Source organism: Emys orbicularis, chromosome 7 (genome assembly GCF_028017835.1).
Source record: "Emys orbicularis isolate rEmyOrb1 chromosome 7, rEmyOrb1.hap1, whole genome shotgun sequence".
Taxonomy (NCBI): Eukaryota; Metazoa; Chordata; order Testudines; family Emydidae; genus Emys; species Emys orbicularis.
In genome coordinates, this window is record NC_088689.1 from 31,602,396 (window position 1) to 31,621,935 (window position 19,540).

General features: G+C 39.2%; 1 protein-coding gene across 1 annotated transcript in view; it reads left to right on the forward strand.

The window, feature by feature from the left end:
* LOC135881119 (uncharacterized) overlaps positions 1 to 18,644 on the forward strand; it is a 31,486-nt gene extending 12,842 nt beyond the window's left edge. The window contains exons 3-12 of the mRNA XM_065407633.1: positions 4,904 to 4,979; positions 6,627 to 6,758; positions 7,690 to 7,813; positions 9,862 to 9,918; positions 10,011 to 10,073; positions 10,538 to 10,613; positions 11,829 to 11,930; positions 13,483 to 14,403; positions 15,459 to 15,569; positions 17,894 to 18,644. Coding sequence (XP_065263705.1) covers positions 4,904 to 4,979; positions 6,627 to 6,758; positions 7,690 to 7,813; positions 9,862 to 9,918; positions 10,011 to 10,073; positions 10,538 to 10,613; positions 11,829 to 11,930; positions 13,483 to 14,403; positions 15,459 to 15,569; positions 17,894 to 18,209 — 1,978 coding nt within the window. The 3' untranslated portion in view covers positions 18,210 to 18,644. The remainder of the gene's footprint in view (positions 1 to 4,903; positions 4,980 to 6,626; positions 6,759 to 7,689; positions 7,814 to 9,861; positions 9,919 to 10,010; positions 10,074 to 10,537; positions 10,614 to 11,828; positions 11,931 to 13,482; positions 14,404 to 15,458; positions 15,570 to 17,893) is intronic.
* Positions 18,645 to 19,540: the final 896 nt, after the last annotated feature.

Sequence of the window (19,540 nt, forward strand, 5' to 3'; positions counted from 1 at the left end):
AACTAACTGGTAAATTCAGTGCAGCAGGAAGCTGAGGTTAAAATTTTCAATAAGTGCATAGGTGAGCATGCAGTAGAATGCTTCTATGAAAATAATTGCTGTAGGTTAGGCAATTAGTCCAGTTAAAAATAAATACTGTTGCGCATCTAACAACTTTTGTGTGTCCAATTCCACAAACAAACTCTCCAATTTTCAAACTATTTAAAAATATATTTTGGCCTTTCAGAACACTAATCAATATACTCTTTTAACGTACAAGTCCCCTCTTTTTTCAGCATCCTTATTTGCACTATATAAATGGCTTTAGCCAGCTCATTCCTGTTGTTCAGATAAACAATGGCCTTTATGAACAAAATGAAAATTCGTAGCCGAAGAAATCCAATTTTTCTCATGCTGAGGTCAGTGTTGGTTACATTAAAACGTGAAAAGAAATACAAATCACATTTTAACTCCCTACAAATGTTTTGTTGTTTACTAGTCTTTACCTCTGAAATGCTTACTGTACTCAAAGTTTAAAAAAAAAAGGGAAAAAAAAGCCCTACCCCTGTGACTGCCTACAAAGGATATTGTCTTTTGTTGTTTCCAAATTTATGATGACAACCAGATTTTTGTGACTTCTGTGATCACATACTTGGCATAATTTGAATTTTGGTGTCTGTCTTTTTTTCTCCTCCTTTTCCAAAATAAATTATACTAGCCAGATACTTATCAACTTTTTATTGCATCATATAAGGCACATTTATTAGAACTGTTCGGTAGAATCTAGGTGATTTTTTTTTTTTGGCCATTTTATTATGGTAGCAATGACTATATTTAAGGTTGAAATGCAACTTTCTTTAAACCCCCTACTTAAGTTGCTTATAACTTACTCAAACCAATTAATTGGGGACTGGAAATTTTTCTGTACTTGATCTTTACCAAGAAGGGAGTGTTTTGGAAAGTTTCAGTAGAATTCATTCAGATATTTATTAGTTCTTTATGTGTAAAATATATACTTTCCCTAAAACCTTTCTGAGCAGAGGTTTTGCACATACATAGAGCCTGGATCAATTTCCTTCAAGATTGCTTTGTTTTGTGGCTGTTAATGAGATATAAGGAGCAAACTGAGTTTGAAGGAAATTGGTTCCGTAGTTTTGAAGTTGTGATAATTGAAAGCATTTTCACACACAAAAACTATGTTTTAAGTTTCTGTGCTCGATCTGTTATCTAGGACATTAGGGTGTACGTGAACAGTAGAGTTTGGCCTTTTTTCTGCTCCATCTCTACTGGCTTTGAATATTGGAAGCACTGTGAAGCACTTTACAGTAATTTGCTGGACTTTAAAAGTTTAAACCTTACAATCACTTTCCGAAGTTTCCAGTGTGATTGTGACGCCCTGGAGACCACATGAATTAAAGTAATGAATACAGTGTTGCAAGGCTGATCTCCTTTGTTCTGATCTGAGCTCTGCCACTACAAAACTTTAGCGGACACCATCAACTTAAAAACTACAATAAAAAGTAACGACTTATTTTGGGATTTGAGATAGTGCTGTCAAATGCACATTGTGGATAGTTTGTTTCTTCTTTTGTTTGTGTGAATATTCAGTACAGCAACAGGGGGAGAAAAACATTTTTTAAAATAGGAAAATAATATTAGACCAGTAAAAATTAGCAGGGAATACCCAGGGTCATGTTTTGTAACTGAAACTTAACTCATTTTGAAACTGATTGCATTTTAGGCCTGGTCCACACTAACCCCCCACTTCGGACTAAGGTACGCAAATTCAGCTACGTTAATAACGTAGCTGAATTCGAAGTACCTTAGTCCGAACTTACTGCGGGTCCAGATGCGGCAGGCAGGGTCCCCCATCGATGCCGTGTACTCCTCTCGCCGAGCTGGAGTACTGGCGTCGACGGCGAGCACTTCCGGGATCGATTTATCGCGTCTAGACAAGACGTGATAAATCGATCCCAGAAGATCGATTGCCTGCCGCCGAACCAGGAAGTAAGTGTAGACGTACCCTTAGAAACTGACCACATTTTTAAGTAGCACAATGGAGCCCCAACCTCCTTTAAGTGCTACTGCAATGTAAATGTTAAATAATAAGAATAAAGTGACAGTATATCTTTAATACTTTACTCTTAGCACTTTACACACATTTAAGTTAGCTTTGTAACACTTTTAGGAAGTAGGTAACTATTACTACACCCATTTTACAGATTGTAAAATTATTGCTCAGAAAGATTAAGGATTTGTCTAGATAAGGGAAGTTTACACCAGTATAATTAGCAAGTTTCCTTAATTGAGACAAGCCCTCCATTGATCAAGGTCACATGGAAAATTAATATTAGAACCAGGTTTGTCATCTGTGTCTAATTGCTAGGCCCATGTATATTGCATTAGATGAACCTTGCCTTCCAGCCCGGTCCTTGAACTTCCCTATGCCCTAAACATTAAAAATGCTTTGAAGTTATATAGTGTATTTTCATCTGTAGCTCACAAAGCTCCTTGCAGAGAGCGTACCATGTTACAGATTGTGAGAGAAAAATAACTCACTTGCCTGATTTCACACAATAGATCCAGGCTTACAGGCAATGGCCTAGCCAATCCCACTACAGTGCCATTCAGGCAAATCAGTCAGTTTTTCTTCCTAGTGTATAATATCACCTTTGGGCATGGGGAAGGGCTTACAAATCTTCCCTTGAGTATATGGGAGCCAGTAAACTTATATGCTGCTGCCCAAACAGTTAGCCACAGAGCCCCTCTATCTCCTGTCCTCAAGCCCAGGGGGGCACAGTGCAACAATCCTTAAAGAGGACAAGCTTTTTCTTTCCTCTGCTGGCCCAAAGTCCATCCCACAGAATTTTGTGCCTATTTACCTTTCTGTAAAACAGACTACACTTATATCTGACTTTTCCTTTGTAGATTTTAAAACAATTGACAAAGCTAGATAAATGTGAGTGGCCCTATTATTCTACAGATCAGTAAGCATCAGATACAGAGATCTGTGGTTTAGTAGATTTGCTACCTTAGATAAATATATTCTGTTTCCTGCCCCAAACTTCCTGTGTAAGTTTTAACAAACATGTAACCTATCATGAGCTTCCACATTAGAATCATTTAGAATTACTCCTTGATGGGTTCAGGGGATACAGTTGAATTTATAAATCACTGAGACCCAGGTGCATATGCAGTACACAGCATTTTGGCAACATGCTAACAGTGCATGCACAATGGTTGATTTTCAAAGGCTTATAACTCACCCAAATTAAAATATTTTCACCAAAACACTATTAGACACTCCTTCCACCTACAGGCTCTTTCCCTCCCAAATTTCATCGTCCTAATTCAGCTCATCTCAGTACAAGTGTGGTTTTACAGCTATATACAAATTTTTAACTGTAACCATTCCATTTTGAAGATTTTTTTTTTTAATGTGCAAAGGACTAATTTTTAACTTGTAACTTCAGAACCATTTCATTTAATTACTTAAAATTTATGGACAAAACCCCATTCTATACTAACAGTGATCACAAAAACTATCACTAGAAAATATTTTTCTTGTGCTTTGTTAGAAGATCGGTGAAGATTGGTCTTATAATGGAAACCTGGTTGCAGACTTAGTTATGGAGGGCCAGCAGTCTCTCCATATAATTTGTGTAGCTGTGCTGAATAATGGAAGAATCTTTGTGCTCTGAAAAATGCTAATTCTATATTCTGACTCACCTAAATAATACTCTACTTATGTTCTTCCAGCATCATAGGCACCTTTCCCTATTACGAAGGGTCATGGTGGATTCTTTGTCATTGGCAACTTTTACATCAAGATTGGATGTTTTTCTAAAAGATATAGTCTAGGAATTAAATTGGGGAAGTTATGTGTCCTGTGTTATACAGGAGATCAGACGAGATCAGGGGTTCTCAAACTTCATTGCACCGGGACCCTCCTTCTGACAATAAAGTTACTACATGAACGGGGGGGGGGGGGGGGAACGGGGGGCGTCAGAGCCCAAGCCCTGCTGCCCTGTTTGGGGGGGAGGGGTGGAGGGAAAGGGCCTCAGGCCAAGTCCTGCCACTCCAGGTGGGCGGAGAGGGGGCTGCAGCTCAAGCCCCATTGCCCCAGGTGGGGGTGGAGCTCAGTCTTCAGCCTCAGCCCTGGATCCCAGGAAGTCTAATGCTGGCCCTGGTGACCCCATTAAAATTGGGTCACGACCCACTTTGGGGTCACAACCCACAGTTTGAGAACCGCTGGACTAGATGATGACAGTGGTCCCTTCTGGCTCTGGAATCTATGAATTCCCCCTCCCCACCCCCAATAGTAATTTATTAACGTTATTCAAATGTGTAATTTTGAAACAAAACAAAAGAAATGTTTCAGTAGTCATGCTAGACAATAGTATTTATTTTGGATTTATTTAAATCGAAATATCTCCTTCTGGTGAAATAAGGCAGATTTTCAAAAGAGTTCAGTTTCTGTTTAGGCACCTTAATTAAAGTAGCCAGATAAGCACTTAGAAAACCTGATCACTTCACTTAGATGCCCAACTAGGACTGCTGCTTGGTTCTGAATTTTTTTTTGGAAATCTGGCCCTTGACATGTCAAGCAAGTAGCTGTATGATCCATCAGGGAGACCAGGATGCTATTTACATCTTTCTGTTTGGAGTGATATGGCAGCAGCAGAGACTGATCTTTATAAGACATTTAATGTAGCTTGAAATTTATCTCGAGACCAAAAAGAACAGTATTTTTTTGTGCATTTGTTGAGGAAAGCTTACTCAAAAGAAGAAGAAACTTTATTACAGAAGTAGCTGTTTTATATGAAACTTCAGGTGTCTTGTATCAAATTAGTATAGTTTTAAAAGTATTTTATCCTTTAAGTATTCAGAAAAATATACAAATATATATTTTTTTTTATAAAAGATGGCGGACTTTGACACCAGTTGGACAGCCTATACCAGGAACGAGATTCATTGCTTTCAAAGTGCCTTTAAAAGGGGTATGTATAAAATGCTGTTACAGTCAGTCTGTACCAATTGCTGTGTGAAGACTTATGGAAAATAGCATTCACATTCATGCAAACTGCAGAACAGATTCAATGTGAAAAATTACAGAAATTATTTTTCTATTAAAATTAGTATTTAGCACATTCAGTCCTTTTCCAATGAGCTTTCCATAAACTAAAGATGTTCGCTTTTCTAGGTGTAGACTGGTACTTGGTGTTACTGAGTACGTTTACTTATCTCTTATACAGGGCCGGCTCCAGGTTTTTTGCCGCCCCAAGCGATGAGGGGGGGAGAAAAAAAAAGCCGCGATCGGCTGTAGCTCCACCGCGCCGCTTTCTTCTTCGGCGGCACTTCGGTGGCAGGTCCTTCCCTCCGAGAGGGACCGAGGGACCTGCCGCCAAATTACCGCCGAAGAGCCCGACGTGCCGCCCCTTCCCCTTGGCCGCCCCAAGCACCTGCTTGCTCAGCTGATGCCTGAAGCCGGCCCTGCTCTTATACATCATGACTTTTTCACCAGCTAATCTGCACCATTCATTTAAAATTACAGAATTTAGTGCTTCCGGAGTGTGTTGGTTCAGTTTTGAGCCCAGGCTTTTGCATCTTCTGAAACTGCTGTAACAAGAATCCTACTTGTGGTGGTGATTTTTGTGATGTGGATAACTGTCCACTTGACATAAACCAGAAATTAATTTCACATACATGATGATCACCCATTAAAGGGTAGTGGTCACTGGACCACTTTTGAAATGGTGGCTATAAATGTATGTCTCCGTATCCTGTTCCTGTAAATTGCACAGAAATGGACAAAAGAAGTGTATTTTAAAGAAATGTTTTGCTCAAATGCTCTTTAATGGTATGTAGGCACCATCTTATATGAAAGTTCCATCTTAATTTGTTTCACATGGTTGGCCAGATTCTGTTTTGCTGAGTTTATGTTGGTCAAAGCAGAGACTGGAAGCCGTCATGGAGCTGTTTAGGCTCCCTGATACTTTGCCTGGCCCTGATGCTCATTAGAGAATTTTTTGCTGCTGTCTACATTCTTCTTACACTCACTTCAATCCTGATAAGACTTTGCTTCAAATATACAGGGAAAAAATTATCTTAATGCTAAATTATAAATTTATGTAGCATCCAGTAACACGAGTGACAGAGAAGAAAACAAACAGGCAGGGAAAAATAAGTATCCCCATCATTTGTGGGAAGAGAGGTGAGCCAGTAAGCTGTTCTATCAGAGCTCCCTAGTTTTTATGTAGAATAGACTGGTTGTTTGGGATTTTTAGCAGTGGGTAAGATTTTTATATTTTGTTTTGCTTATTGACATCAATGTTAGATTTGTCTGTGTTCAAGGAATTACTTTAAATTGTTATATTCATTCATTGTGTAGGACTTTTTTCTTGATATGAAATTAGTGCTTATTGCGCTGGAGCTTCTGCCACAGTCTTATCTGTTGTCATAATATCATATAATAAAATCATGAACTTATTTTGGGTCATCAGTTCCATCTCAATGTAGTTTTTGAATCCACACAATACATTGAATGCCTATGTTTCCTCTTGTTCCTGATTCATTTTATGAGGCAGATGTTTCTATTTTTATTGGAATTTGTAAAACGCAATCTTCATTTTCCTTTTTCATCACAGGCAATTAACCAGAGACTTACTCCAACCCAGAAATTTACACCCAAAGACCTGATTGCTGCAATGAAAGCCCTAAATGTGGAACTTGGATTAATTATTGATTTAACATATACCACACGGTATTATGAAGTTAAGGTAATAGTAAATAAGTAATAGCAGAATTAAATGCACAATTACTGCTACCTTTTATCTTGTGTTATTTAATCCCAGTCTAGAAATTGTCATGTTGGAAAAGACAAGTGAACCATCTAATCTGGTATCCTGTTTCCAGCAGAAATTTATGCAGAATTGTATCATGAAGGAAATATCATCTTAACCTCAGCTAGCATTCACTTATGGCTTGATTCAGGAACTTTACTAGCATTTAATCATTATATTTATATATAGTACTGTAGTTCCCAGATTCTCTGATCAAGACTACTATGCTAGGCATTGCACAAACAGACAGGAAGACATGGCCCCTGCCCTGAAGACAGATGCTATATCTAAATCTTTTTAAAAATATAATATTTCTTTCACTGTTATGATTTATGAATAGATTCCACAGGTTAACTCTACACTGATTGAAAAAAAAAATTCTTTACATTGTAATTGGGAGTATCCATTTAATGTGCTCTGTGCAAGAGTAAATAGAAGCATGTGTTACTAAATGTAGACCCTTGAATATACACTATAATGGGATAAAATAAGTAAGGGAGAGGAGGTGAAGCTTGATACTCTTCATGAAGAGGATTTGGATGGCAGTACAAGCTTCCCTCATCAGTCCAACCAGTGTGCATCTACTGTGACCAGGAGGTATTGAAAGGGGTAGTTCCGTCTCCATTGCAAACCTAGATCTCTTTGCTTGAGATTGACTCTTCCCAACAAAAGGGCTATTTGCTATGGCAGTTTTTGTGAGTACAGCTTTTCTAATATAACTACAAAATGATCATTTTCAATCACTACTGATACAGATTTGAACCAGTGACTTACATCTGGGGTTTTTTATATATTGTTTGTAAGTTTTATGGTGGTACAAGATTTTAATGACTAATGATTGTTGCTATTTTTTTCTCCTTGTTGCTAGGATTTACCTAAAAGTGTGCAGTATAAGAAACTGTATACTGTTGGACTTGAAGTCCCCGATAATGCTACTATTCTACAATTCAAAAAATGGGTCAGAAAGTTCCTTTGGGAAAATGCAGGAAATGGTAATTAACAGCATCTTTAATGCTATAAAAGACCAAAATGTTACTTAAATCTTAAATGTATGATTTATTAATCACAATAGATGTTCACTTCTACAGGTCAGGTTTCTCAAACTTTTTCATAGTGTGATCCAGTTTCGTAACTTCATAATCTCGTGGACTATCTCCTATCCCTTTTGCCACTCCAAAATGCTCATGTTAGCTACAGCATTTATTACATGGACTGCCTTCCTAATAGTGTCATATTTTTAGCTGTATTTAATGTGATGTGCCAGCTGAGAACAAGGAGAGCTAGCCCATGTGACCAGCAGGCACTTCATGGATCACTGCTGGTTCACAGACCACAGCTTGGGAGCCACTGGCATAGTTCTGTGTATAATAAGTAATACTTTTCATAACGCTTTCTGTGTTTTTGTAATTGGACACAGTCAGGGATTTTCTGATCATACTTTTTCTTCTTTCATTGTGATCCGTGAGGTAGCCTTACCCTGTTGAAGGCATGTAATGTGATAGCCTCCTGTCTGATCTCCACCCTCTACTTCATAGCAGAACCACTTAGTAGTGTGACCTTCAGTTCTCTGAATTAGGAGTCAAGGAGATAGCTCAAGAGCATGAAGATGTCATTTAGTTAATCGGTTATAAAGTTCAGTAGCTACGGGGCATCATGTCAAGATATTTTGATGGCAGCTGGATACTCCTTTGCTCTCATGAAGATAGTAATTCTTTAAGAACATGATACAGTTATAGAGGTGGTTGGGAGTTTACATAGTGTTTGTGCAGAGCTGTTACACAGTTCTCCCCAGGCTGGTGTGACAGCTCTATGCATGGAAGAACTCGTTGCACACATCCTGCTACAACCTACATGTGTAGCTCTTTTTATCTTTCCCTTAGTATTGGAGGCTCTTGCACAACTCAGTTCAGCATCTTCTGGAACAAATCTTTACTGGCAGCTGAGAGTCATTCAGCTGTGTGCCTGATTCAGGAGACTGCTCTGTTGACCAAGTCCTGGTTTCTTACTGTGATAGCTCTGTAATGGTTTGTGTCAGAAAATTTCCATTGCCAAAGTTGCACTGCTCTACCTCAGATAAGATGTATGGTTCTGTTGTGGATAGCCAGTTTGCAGGTGGACGTAAATCTCAGAAACCAGGGCCCAAATTTGAAGTGTTGGAAAAGAAGAATGGTATTATGAGATGGTTTTTTCTTATCCCAGTAGTTAATGTTCTGGCTCCTTGGTTGCTGTTTTTGGCTTATGAGCTGAAGTGTAGGGAGTTTCCTTCCTGCATAATCTAATGATTTGGATGTGACAAAGGCATTCCTTCAGGGACCCTTTGGGTCGGAATGTTTTGTTCTGAATGTTGGTCAGAACCCCAACTTCCTAGTTTACAACTGGATGAAGAGACACAGCTGTCTCCAAAGTCTGTAAGTGCCACTCCTGAGTTGACTGGAGATGGCAATACAAAGCAAGAAGCTAAATGCATTGCCTCCACAATGCCTCAGGCATCTGCCATCCCAGGAGTAATGGACCAAATTTAGACGCCTGTGCTTGGATCCCTCTAGTAGTGCATTTCATTACCAGTAGGCTGCCAGGCTGACTTCAGTGTTTTTGCTTTTGGAAGGGTTCAGGAGAATCTGTAAGTGAACTCCTTGTGAAAGTAAGTTTGGTTTAAATTTGCCCTCAAAGTCAGTCATGTTTTGTTCCAGTTACTTGATTCAGTTTCCTTATCACAGTGCGGTTGATGGTTATCTAGTCAGGCAGCTTTTCTTATCACCAGTTTCCCCCTTCTTTTTTCTGTGCCCTGCCTGGACTAGTTTAGGTTCCAAGAGGTTGGGAAGTGGGAAGCATTGAGTTAACTGCTGCTACAAATCCAGCAGGAAGAACATAAATTCTGGATGTATATCCTGGTGTGTACAGGCTTAATAATAATAATTTTGCAAACAGCAAACATGCTCACTGAAACTGCTTTAGTGTAAACAATAAATGGCTTCTTTCTGTTTTGCACTAATTATTTTATGGTATTTTTGTTTTTTCACATTTTTTTCCTTTGTAATAGATAAACTCATTGGCGTTCATTGTACCAATGGAATTAATAGAACTGGCTACCTTATATGTAGGCAAGTATTACATGAAAATTCACATAATTTTTTTCATTAGAATAGTATGTTTATATCAGTCATAATCTATACCTTTATAATAATTCAGCCATGTTTTTTGTCAGATACCTTATTGATGTTGAAGGTTGGGATCCAGAGACAGCAATTCAAGGTATTTCCTAGAACTTGAACAAAACATGGGGCTCTGTGTCTACAGTGCTTCTGTGACAGCTACCTCATACGTAACTCCTGCACAGGTTCCCACAGATAAATCCTTCCTGCTGCTGCTTCCATGCCTGGCAGTATTTGGGCACCATCAGATCTGAACCACATCAAGAGGACAGTTCCCTTCCTCCAACCCCATTATTGGTTTTGAAGGTTTTTGTGTATTGGTGCAATCATAAGTAGCAACTGCAATAGTTACAGTTGGAAAACAGTTTGCTGCAAAAATGTTTGTGCAGTCTGCTGCAATTTAAAATTGAGTCACAGGAATCAATAGTGAACTTATTTCAAGTTTTACATGCCACGGTTTTATTATGCCACGGTTTACATGGAGCCCCGATTGACCACATTATATGCAGCTGTGTTCCAAGCATGTTTAACTGCACACACTAATCTTTTTACAATTTTCTTCAGCTTTTGGTGATGCTAGAGGTCATCGTATGGATGGTCTTGTATATCTAACAGATCTCAGAACTCAGCCAATGAGAAGGTAGGCAAAGGCTTTAAATTACATAATTGAAGTTGTCAAGTGCAGTTCCTTGCATTTTCAATGCTTGGGTCATATTTAAAATGTCTCTTGTCCTATTAAGCACATATTGACCTCTCTTATTACACTTTACACAAAGAGTGCTTATCTTTGAAGACTTCTGTTATGAATGGTATGAAGTGTAATTTTCCCCTTAGGTTTTATATTATAAAGTCTTATAAATGTACATCATGCAAAGGGTTTTCTTTTAAAGTTGATTTTTTTAATTAAATTCTTCTGTTGTTGTGTCCTACTTCCTTAGGTGCGTTCAGCAGAGTTATGAATGGTAGGGAGCAGCTGGCAAAAAATTATTAGTGAGGGCCCCTTAACTCTGGAATTCACTCTCTCCTCTTAGCCTGCCAGAGTCTGGATCTATTAACCTTTCCGGATATGCTGCATAGGGGATTGCCATTCCAGATCAGACCTGTGGTCTATCTAGCCTGCTGTCTTGTTTCTATCAGTGGCCAATACCAGATATTTCAGAGGAAGATGCAACAGACCCTGTAGCAGACTGGGCCCAGAAGGGAAGATTCTTCCTAGCCCCTGTAGCAGACTTATGTCTTGAAGCATGAGGGTTTATATTCCTTATTTTTTAAAAAAATCCAATCTAATGTAACTGTAGATGTCATTCTAATCCATCTATTCTACAAAACTCTTTTGCCTTTATGATATCATTGTAGCAGTGAAGTTGTAAGCTCTGTTGTTTTTTTAATTAAATTTTTTTGGCCATTCAGTTTCACTAAATGTCCCTTGTTCCTGTATTATGAGAATGTAAATAGGGAAACTTTTCTGTACTAATCACTATCATGTATACTTTCATATGGGAAGGGGTGAAGTAGTTGAGGGACAATTTTGCAAATAACCACGGGGCTTCACCCCAACTGTCAACGAGTCATATGTCAGTGAAGTATTTTCTTTGCCTTTTTCTATCAGCCTCTTCAGAAAAAAATAAACTGAAATTCTCCCAAATGTACACATAGTCCTGTCTTGAGCGAAGGGGACTGGACTTGAGGTCCTGTCTTGAGGTCCCTTCCAGTCCTACACTTCTATGATTCCCTAGCTTTCCAGCACTCCCATAATGTCAATTTATTTCCACAACTGGAAAAAAATGTACATACTTTCTTTCAACGGTATTTTTAATAAAGGAAATTTTATATTAAATGCTTTTATTTTCCCTAGTAATCTTGGAATGGATGTATGGGATCCTGATGAAGATATTATACCCCCACCAAATGTGATGGAAGGACCTGTAGATAGGTTCCCAAATGAAGATTTTCCTGGGTAATTGGCAAAAATATGACATTTTTAAAAAATGTAATGTGAAAGATAACTATTGGAATAGTTACATTGGTATTCTGTTCTATTTTCAGTACTAATAATTCAGTATACCTGTTTTAAATTAAATTAAATTAAGGTTGTGATAAAAAGATGAAGCAAGGGAATATTAGGACAGGATGTCTTCCGTTCCAAGTACTTTGGATTCACTGGGGCAATTTTTATGCGGTAAAAGTTTTTATCCTTTGGTTTTGGAAGAGACATGTATTGTATCTCCTGTTCCTTGATAACATTCTAGTACAGTAGTTTGTGGTGTTAGTTTTCTGTGGGGTTATTTTGGGTTTGCTTGTCTCTTAAAAAGGTGATATGGAATTATAGTGGTTTTCACAGTCTTGACCAGTAGTTCTCAAACTTTTGTATTGGTGACCCCTTTCACACAGCAAGCCTCTGAGTGCGACCCCCCCCCCTTATAAATTAAAAACACTTTTTTACATTTAACACTATTATAAATGCTGGAGGCGAAACAGGGTTTGGGGGGTGGAGGCTGGCAGCTTGTGACCTCCCATGTAATAACCTCACGGTCATGACCCCTAGTTTGAGAACCCCTGGTCTTGACAATATAATATGTTTTATAATATTATTAGAAAGACAAGGTGGTTGAGGTGAAGTAATATCTTTTATTGGATCAGCTTCTGTTGGTGAAAGAGACACGGTCAGGAGCGTAGCTAGGGGGGTTCAGGGGAAGCAGCCGCTTCCCCTCAGCACATTTTTCAAAAGCGGCGCCTGCCGGGCCGGCGCTGGGCTCCTGCAGGCAAGGGGGGGGGCAGGCAGCACAGCCAGACTCCGGAGGAGCCATTGGGGGGAGGCAGCAGGCGCGGCTGGAGGAGTGAAGGGGCCGGCTCCTCGGCCATCGTGCCCCATGCTCAGCGCGGCCCCAACATCAGGACTTGGCGGCTGAGCGCTCCGCAGCTGGCGGGCAGGCGCCGCTTTTGAAAAAAATGCTGGGCTGCCCGGGCCGAGGGAAGCAGGAAGCTGCCAGGGAGAGGGGATCTCACCAGCTGCTGCCTGCCCCACTGCTCCGCTCCCCCCAGCTCCCGGGAGAAGCGAGTAGCGCCGGCCAGCCACCCCTTCCCCGTGCCCGGCCTCCCCCCGACCGAGCCCCTCCGAGGGGGGGCGCAGCGTGGCCGGAGGAGCCGGGGGGGGGGGGGCGCAGCGCGGCGCAGCTGGAGGAGCCAGCCAAGGGGGGGCGCGGAGCGGCCGGAGGAGGAGCCATGGGGGGGCGTGGCCAGAGGAGGAGCCAAGGGGGGGCGCCTTTTTTATGTTTGCTCCCCCTGCACTTAGAACCTGGCTACGCCACTGGACACGGTTATAGAATACATATAATATATACTATGTTTAGACTGTTAATATATTAGTACCTTTATATATTTGAGTGATAATGTCCTTCATTCTCAATCCTGAGTAGTTTAAAAAATGCTACTTTGTTTGGATGGCTAACTTGAAATATTTATAACATAAATGCAAATAAGCTGTTTAAAAATATTAATTTTCTTCACAGGCCGGGGAAAAGATTAAGAATTTATGATGATGACCACTCTCACAATGATTTACAAGGACAGATACAGTTGAGAGATTTTGATTTCATTAACAAGGGACCTGGACAAAGACGAAGACCATTTCATGACCACCAATCTCAGGATGATTTACAAGCGCCAATGCAAATGAGAGATTGGGACTACAACAGGGGACCCGGACAAAGGCGAAGACCTTTTCCTGACCACCAGTTTTATGATGACTATCAAGAAGACATGCAGCTGAAAGATCTCGATTTCAGTAACAAAGGGCCTGGACAAAGACTGAGACCTTTTCATGGCCACCAGTTTCATGATGACTTACAGGGAGACATGCAGTCAAGAGACTTTGAGTATGTTAATAGAGGCCGTGGACAAAGGCAGAGACCCTTTCCTGATCACCCATCTCACAGTGACTTACAGGATGACATGCAGCTGGAAGATTTTGACTTTGTTAACAGAGGTCGTGGGCAGAGGCGAAGGCTTTTCCATGACCACCAGTCTCATGATGAATTTCAGGCACAGATGCAGTTGAAGGATTTAGATTTCATCAACAAGGGGCCCGGGCAAAGGCTGAGACCTTTTCACGACTACCAAACGCATGATGACTTACAACCACAGATGCAGTTGGGAGATTTTGAATTTGTTAATAGGGGCCGTGGGCATAGGCTGAGACCTTTTCATGACCATCAGCCTCACAATGATTTACAAACAGAGATGCAATTGAAAGATTTTGATAATAGGGGTCCTGGACAAAGGCGCAGACCTTTTCATGACAATCAAGCTTATGATGACTTACAGGAACAGACACAGTTGAAAGATTTTGATTTTGTTAATAAGGGGCATGGACAAAGACTGCAACCTTTTCATGACCATGACGACTTGCCACGTGAATGGTGTTCAGACAGGTGAAGTATTGTTTTGCTGTTACATCAGATTTAGGGAGTAGCAAGTGTTGTTCCTCAGCATATTATTATATGACATTTTTAGGATAATGAGCAATTAGTTAGATTTTTTCCCTCCTTTTACTCATGTAAGGGTTTGCAGAATCAGGCCCTAAGGTTGGGAAACTGTCATCTCCAGAGTATTTCTGTACTTTCTTAAATTAGAGAGCTGAATTAAATTAAAGCACATTTCCAGTAACTGCTCAGAATCAACTTGAGACAAAATGCTTCATCTCACTTCATTTTATAGTGAAGAGGTTTTGCATCTGAAAATCAGTCCTCAGGATTGAAGGTAATATGATATTATGTTAATCCCTTTAACCAAGTTGAGGTAATCAGGAAAGCAGTGAGGAAATGTTGGATTTCAGTTGCTTATTTCATAAGTAATGTCTGCTAGCGAACCTCTCATTTAAGAACTGTAAATCCTTGATGACTCTCTAAAACAAATACTCACCTTGTTAACAGGGCCGCCGAGAGCGGGTTCGGGCCCCGGTGAAAAAAAATTTTCGGGCCCCCCAGCAAGGGTGGACTGGCTAAACAGGGCCAACGAGGGGGGGGGAGCCAGGCCTGGATTTTTTTCAGGCCCCCCCAGCAAGGGCAGACCGGCTAAACAGGGCCGACGAGGGGGGGGGGGGGAAAGCTGGGCCCTGGGCCCCCTTCCGGACCGCTGGGTTCAAAAGTAAAACCTTTGACATAAAATTTGCAGTAATATTCTTTACACTGTTAAATTATAGCACTCCCAAATACTTAAATAAATTTTAAAGACTTATTTCTATCCTTCACTTTTGATTTACACAATTTAAACAATTAGGGATATTAGATCATTCTTCTGAGACTTTATAATTTTGATATTACTAAAATAATAATCATACTCTCACTTATATAACTAAGACATTCCTTCCATGCTAACTAGTTTTGGTTACTTTTTTAAAAAAAAATCTAAAAGAACTTTCACTAGAATTAGTGAATTATTTTACATGTTAAGAAAGACTAGTGTGTAATTCTTTTGTTTCTTTCAGAAATCGGTCATTTTCCTCCCATGAAAATTTACCAGAACCTCACTTTTCTTCTTCTCCTTCACGTCACAGAGATTACGGATCTGATAATGATGATTTCAGTAGAAGTTACAGGTAAATATCCAGCGTTCATATATTGCATATCAATCTACGTACCCCTCTACACATTACCATCCCTCTGCCATCATGACCATAGAAATGTAAATTGGATGTGCTGTTGTCAAACTAGATATTTGTTCTCGCTAAACTGCAATATAAGCAATTTATAATGGAAATGTATTATGAAATTCATGCATGTGTATAATTATATCTGATAATGGATGAGACATTATAATACATGGTACTTGTTAGCAGAATTTTAGATACCAGAGACAATAAAGTTGCACATGGGTCTGAAAATCAGGATTTTGAAGTACGTACTCTGACTATCACTGGAAAATCCTTATTCCTGGTAGCATGGTTTTCACAAATCATTCCATTGTAAAGGAACAAAAGCATATTTTATACATATATAGTCTTATGCCAGATGTCTGGTTTTTTTTTTTTTATTACAGGCATCAAATTAATTGGCAAAAAACAAAATCCTGAGTTTAATGTGCAGCAAATTATGTTTGTTTCATAACACTGATGCTCATTAATGCAATCATATTTTTTAACTAGAAATTATTTAACAGTCCCTACATGGTGAACTCATTCTTAAAGCAAAATAAAAACTTGGGATATATTCTTCTTTGAAGTTCTTCCATCCTGCTGTCATGTAGCGCACAGCTCAAATCATCGGCACTGAGGGTCCAATCCAAACACCAGAAGAATCAGTAGGAGTCTTTCCATTGACTTTCTGGGAGTTGGACCAGACCATGAAAGTTATTTAGAATCTGATAGAAGACCCTTTTTAATTTGTGTACGTGATTTGAATGTGTAATATTGACACCAAAGTCCCAAACCTGCAAACTAGCTAGTTAGAATCAGAGAACACCTGCATTCCAAGGACCACAGTTAGGACATGACTGACCTAAATAATCCAAATCTTGTGAATCTGGTTTCATATTCCCTCATAATTTGCTGAGTTCTAATCCTCTAACTAACATTAACACCAGTTGATGGAATTACTCACTTGCATAAGTATTTTACAGGATTAGAACCAGAATTCTCAAAATCTGCAGGTGATATTGAACCTGAAAATGAGCAAATTATGAGGGACAGTGAAACCAGATACAAAAATACTTGGATTGGTTAGATCAGTGGTTCCTAAATGTGGTTGTTGGAGTGCTGGTCATCCTCTTTGTTTCTAGCTGCTACATTGCATTAAATGCTGCAAAAGTTACACTGAATTCATTTTGGCTGTTACGTTTCTATGTGAACAATTGGGATGATGTAATCACAAATAGGACGGAGGGGGCTGTGTTCTATGTGAATATGAGGGAGGTGTTTCACAAGGCAGTTTCTCTGTTTAAAAATGTAGTCCATGCTATGACACAGTTTGAGAACCTCTGATGTAGGTAATTGGATCAGCAGGTGGCAAATGCAGTACAAAGAAGGTAAATATGAAATACTATAACTTACGCTGGGAGCAAAGAGCCAAGATATGGTATATATGCTAAATTCATAGATTTTAAAGCCAAAAGGGAGCATTGTGATCATCTAGTCTGATGCCCTTACAGGCAATAGAACTCCCCCAAAATAATTCCTAGACCATATCTTTTAGAAAAACATCCAATCTTGATTTAAAAGTTGTCAGTGATAGAAAATCCATCACACCCGTTGGTAAATTGTTCCAGTGGTTAATCATTCTCACCATTACAAATTTGTTGTGACCAGAGAGATGGAATACAAAACAATTGTATGTATATATGGTAAGGGTGTGGGTGTGTGATTACACCCTTTACCATATGGCATATATGGTACTTATTAGATCCTAAGTCACCATATCATAGGAACAATATTATTGCAATAGAGAACATGCAGTAGAGTGCTACTATTATGTATTCCAAAGGAAAGATAACGTTGATGTTGATTTTTTTTTCACATTATTTAGGGTCTTAAAAACTAGAAACATGATCCAAAAGTGAAGAAATTATTAATAAATAGGGAACTCCTGGTAGAACTACCTTACAGAAAGGGTAGTCAACTTAATTCAAAAGAAGGCAAATATTACAAATACAAATAAGTTAGCAATACCTAGGTAAATTTGTCTCTAAGAACAAAGAAGGGTATTGAGGAGAGTAATGAAGTTGCAATGTAGTATTAAGATGAAGCATAAAAAGGAAAGAATTTGGAGCTGGATGACCTTTTCCATTTCCAGTATACTAAAGGGTAAATTACTTACCTATAATTTCTTTTTGAAGGTACACCATTTTAGAGTTTAATGCGAGCCAATTATCATTAATGAAATATTGTATATCTAAGAATTGTATGGTTAATATTTGGTTTTATTATAGTAATCGGCCTAGCTGTCCTGAAGATAATAGGAGAACACGTCCTTCAGATGAATTTAACAGAGGGGGAAAAAACAGATTTGCGCCATATTCTTCACGCACAATGCATCTGTCCTCATCCATACACCAGGAAGATGATTCAACTGATTATGAAAGGAAACCTTTTCAAGGTGAATTTACAAGAGATATGGAGCAAGGCAAAAGATTACCCATTGTAACAGTTGATTACAATTATGGTTTGCCACTAGATTACAGACCTGAAGAGGAAGAGAGAACACATTATGATTTACCTCCAAGAGAGCGCTACAACTGGAACTGAATAAAAAGAAAGCATTTGCTCTGATTAAACCTGTATATACCCATTTTACTTTGTATGTGGACCAATTTTTTTTACAAATTAGAAAATTCAAGTTTCAATGTTAAGAGAACTTGTCTCTACTGTAAGACTAGTTTCTACTGATGTGTGGTTCTTTACATTTATGAAATAGTGTGTGTTAAGTATATTTGGAGACAAATCCTCAACACATGTGAAATTAAAATAGTCCTTGTTTCTAGTGAAATTGGAACCCTATATCCTAAAGCAAACAGCTGACTGATAGTGGTTGTGTTTTTGTTTAACTTTCTTTAAATGCAAATAATTTCAGGATGCAAAACTTGTAATAAAAGCTAAAAAACTGCACCATAAACTAGACTAGCATTTGAAATTATAGAAAACCTACTATGAAAATTAATAAAGCAGAAAGTAATGTCAACTTGATTGAATTGTTTGGTGGTACCTTGGATTTCTTATTGCTAACTGCTAACAAAAAACGGAGTCACAATGTCATAATGAAAACTTTTGCAAATTATTTTAATTATAATTTTAGAAACCTATTTTTTTAGTAGTGGCATGTATCTCCTATTAATTTTAGTAGGCATTTCTCATGCATAGGCATACAATGATCTGGGCATGATTTATGTATCTGATGGGTTCATTTGGCCACAGTGAACGCAGTTTGGGCTTTTTCCTCCTCTCTTTCTTCCACTGTTGAATTCAGTCTACTCTGCTGGACTGCTGCAGCACTGCATTCTAGCTCCAGTGTTCTGTACGTCCATCCAAGAGAGCAGGCCTAGGATCACTCTTCTCCACACCACAAAGCTTTCCGTGCGAGAATTTTCGCTCATGAATTGCTGAGAACTTCAAATTAATTGGATTTTCAGTAATAAGAACTTGTTGAACTTGCTCTTAGGCAGCCTGAGGCTCCTGTACTAATCTACATTCCTTCCTGCTCCCACAGGTGATGCATTTGTCAGTCCAGTGCCAGGTGCATATTATCATTATCTTCCACTAGCTTCTGCCAGCAATGTAGTAGAGTGATCTCACGCATATCACCAGCATCCCTGTTCTAGCTGACCAGGTCCCTTGGGGTGGAGGTGTATGTGCACACTTTTACATGTCAGTCCAATCTACCTCCAGTCTCCAATTCTACTACACTTTCCACTGGCTTTCCTCAGCAACACAGGAGAGCAGTATCTAGAATCTGCAGGTAAAGGTAATCCTAGGTTCATCCATGTGTGTGCCAGAGCCGCCTACTCTGGATCACCATCTTATTTGGTCTGCTGGCAGCTCTCCAGAGAGTAATGCAGCAGAGAGTGACTGATTAACTCCTG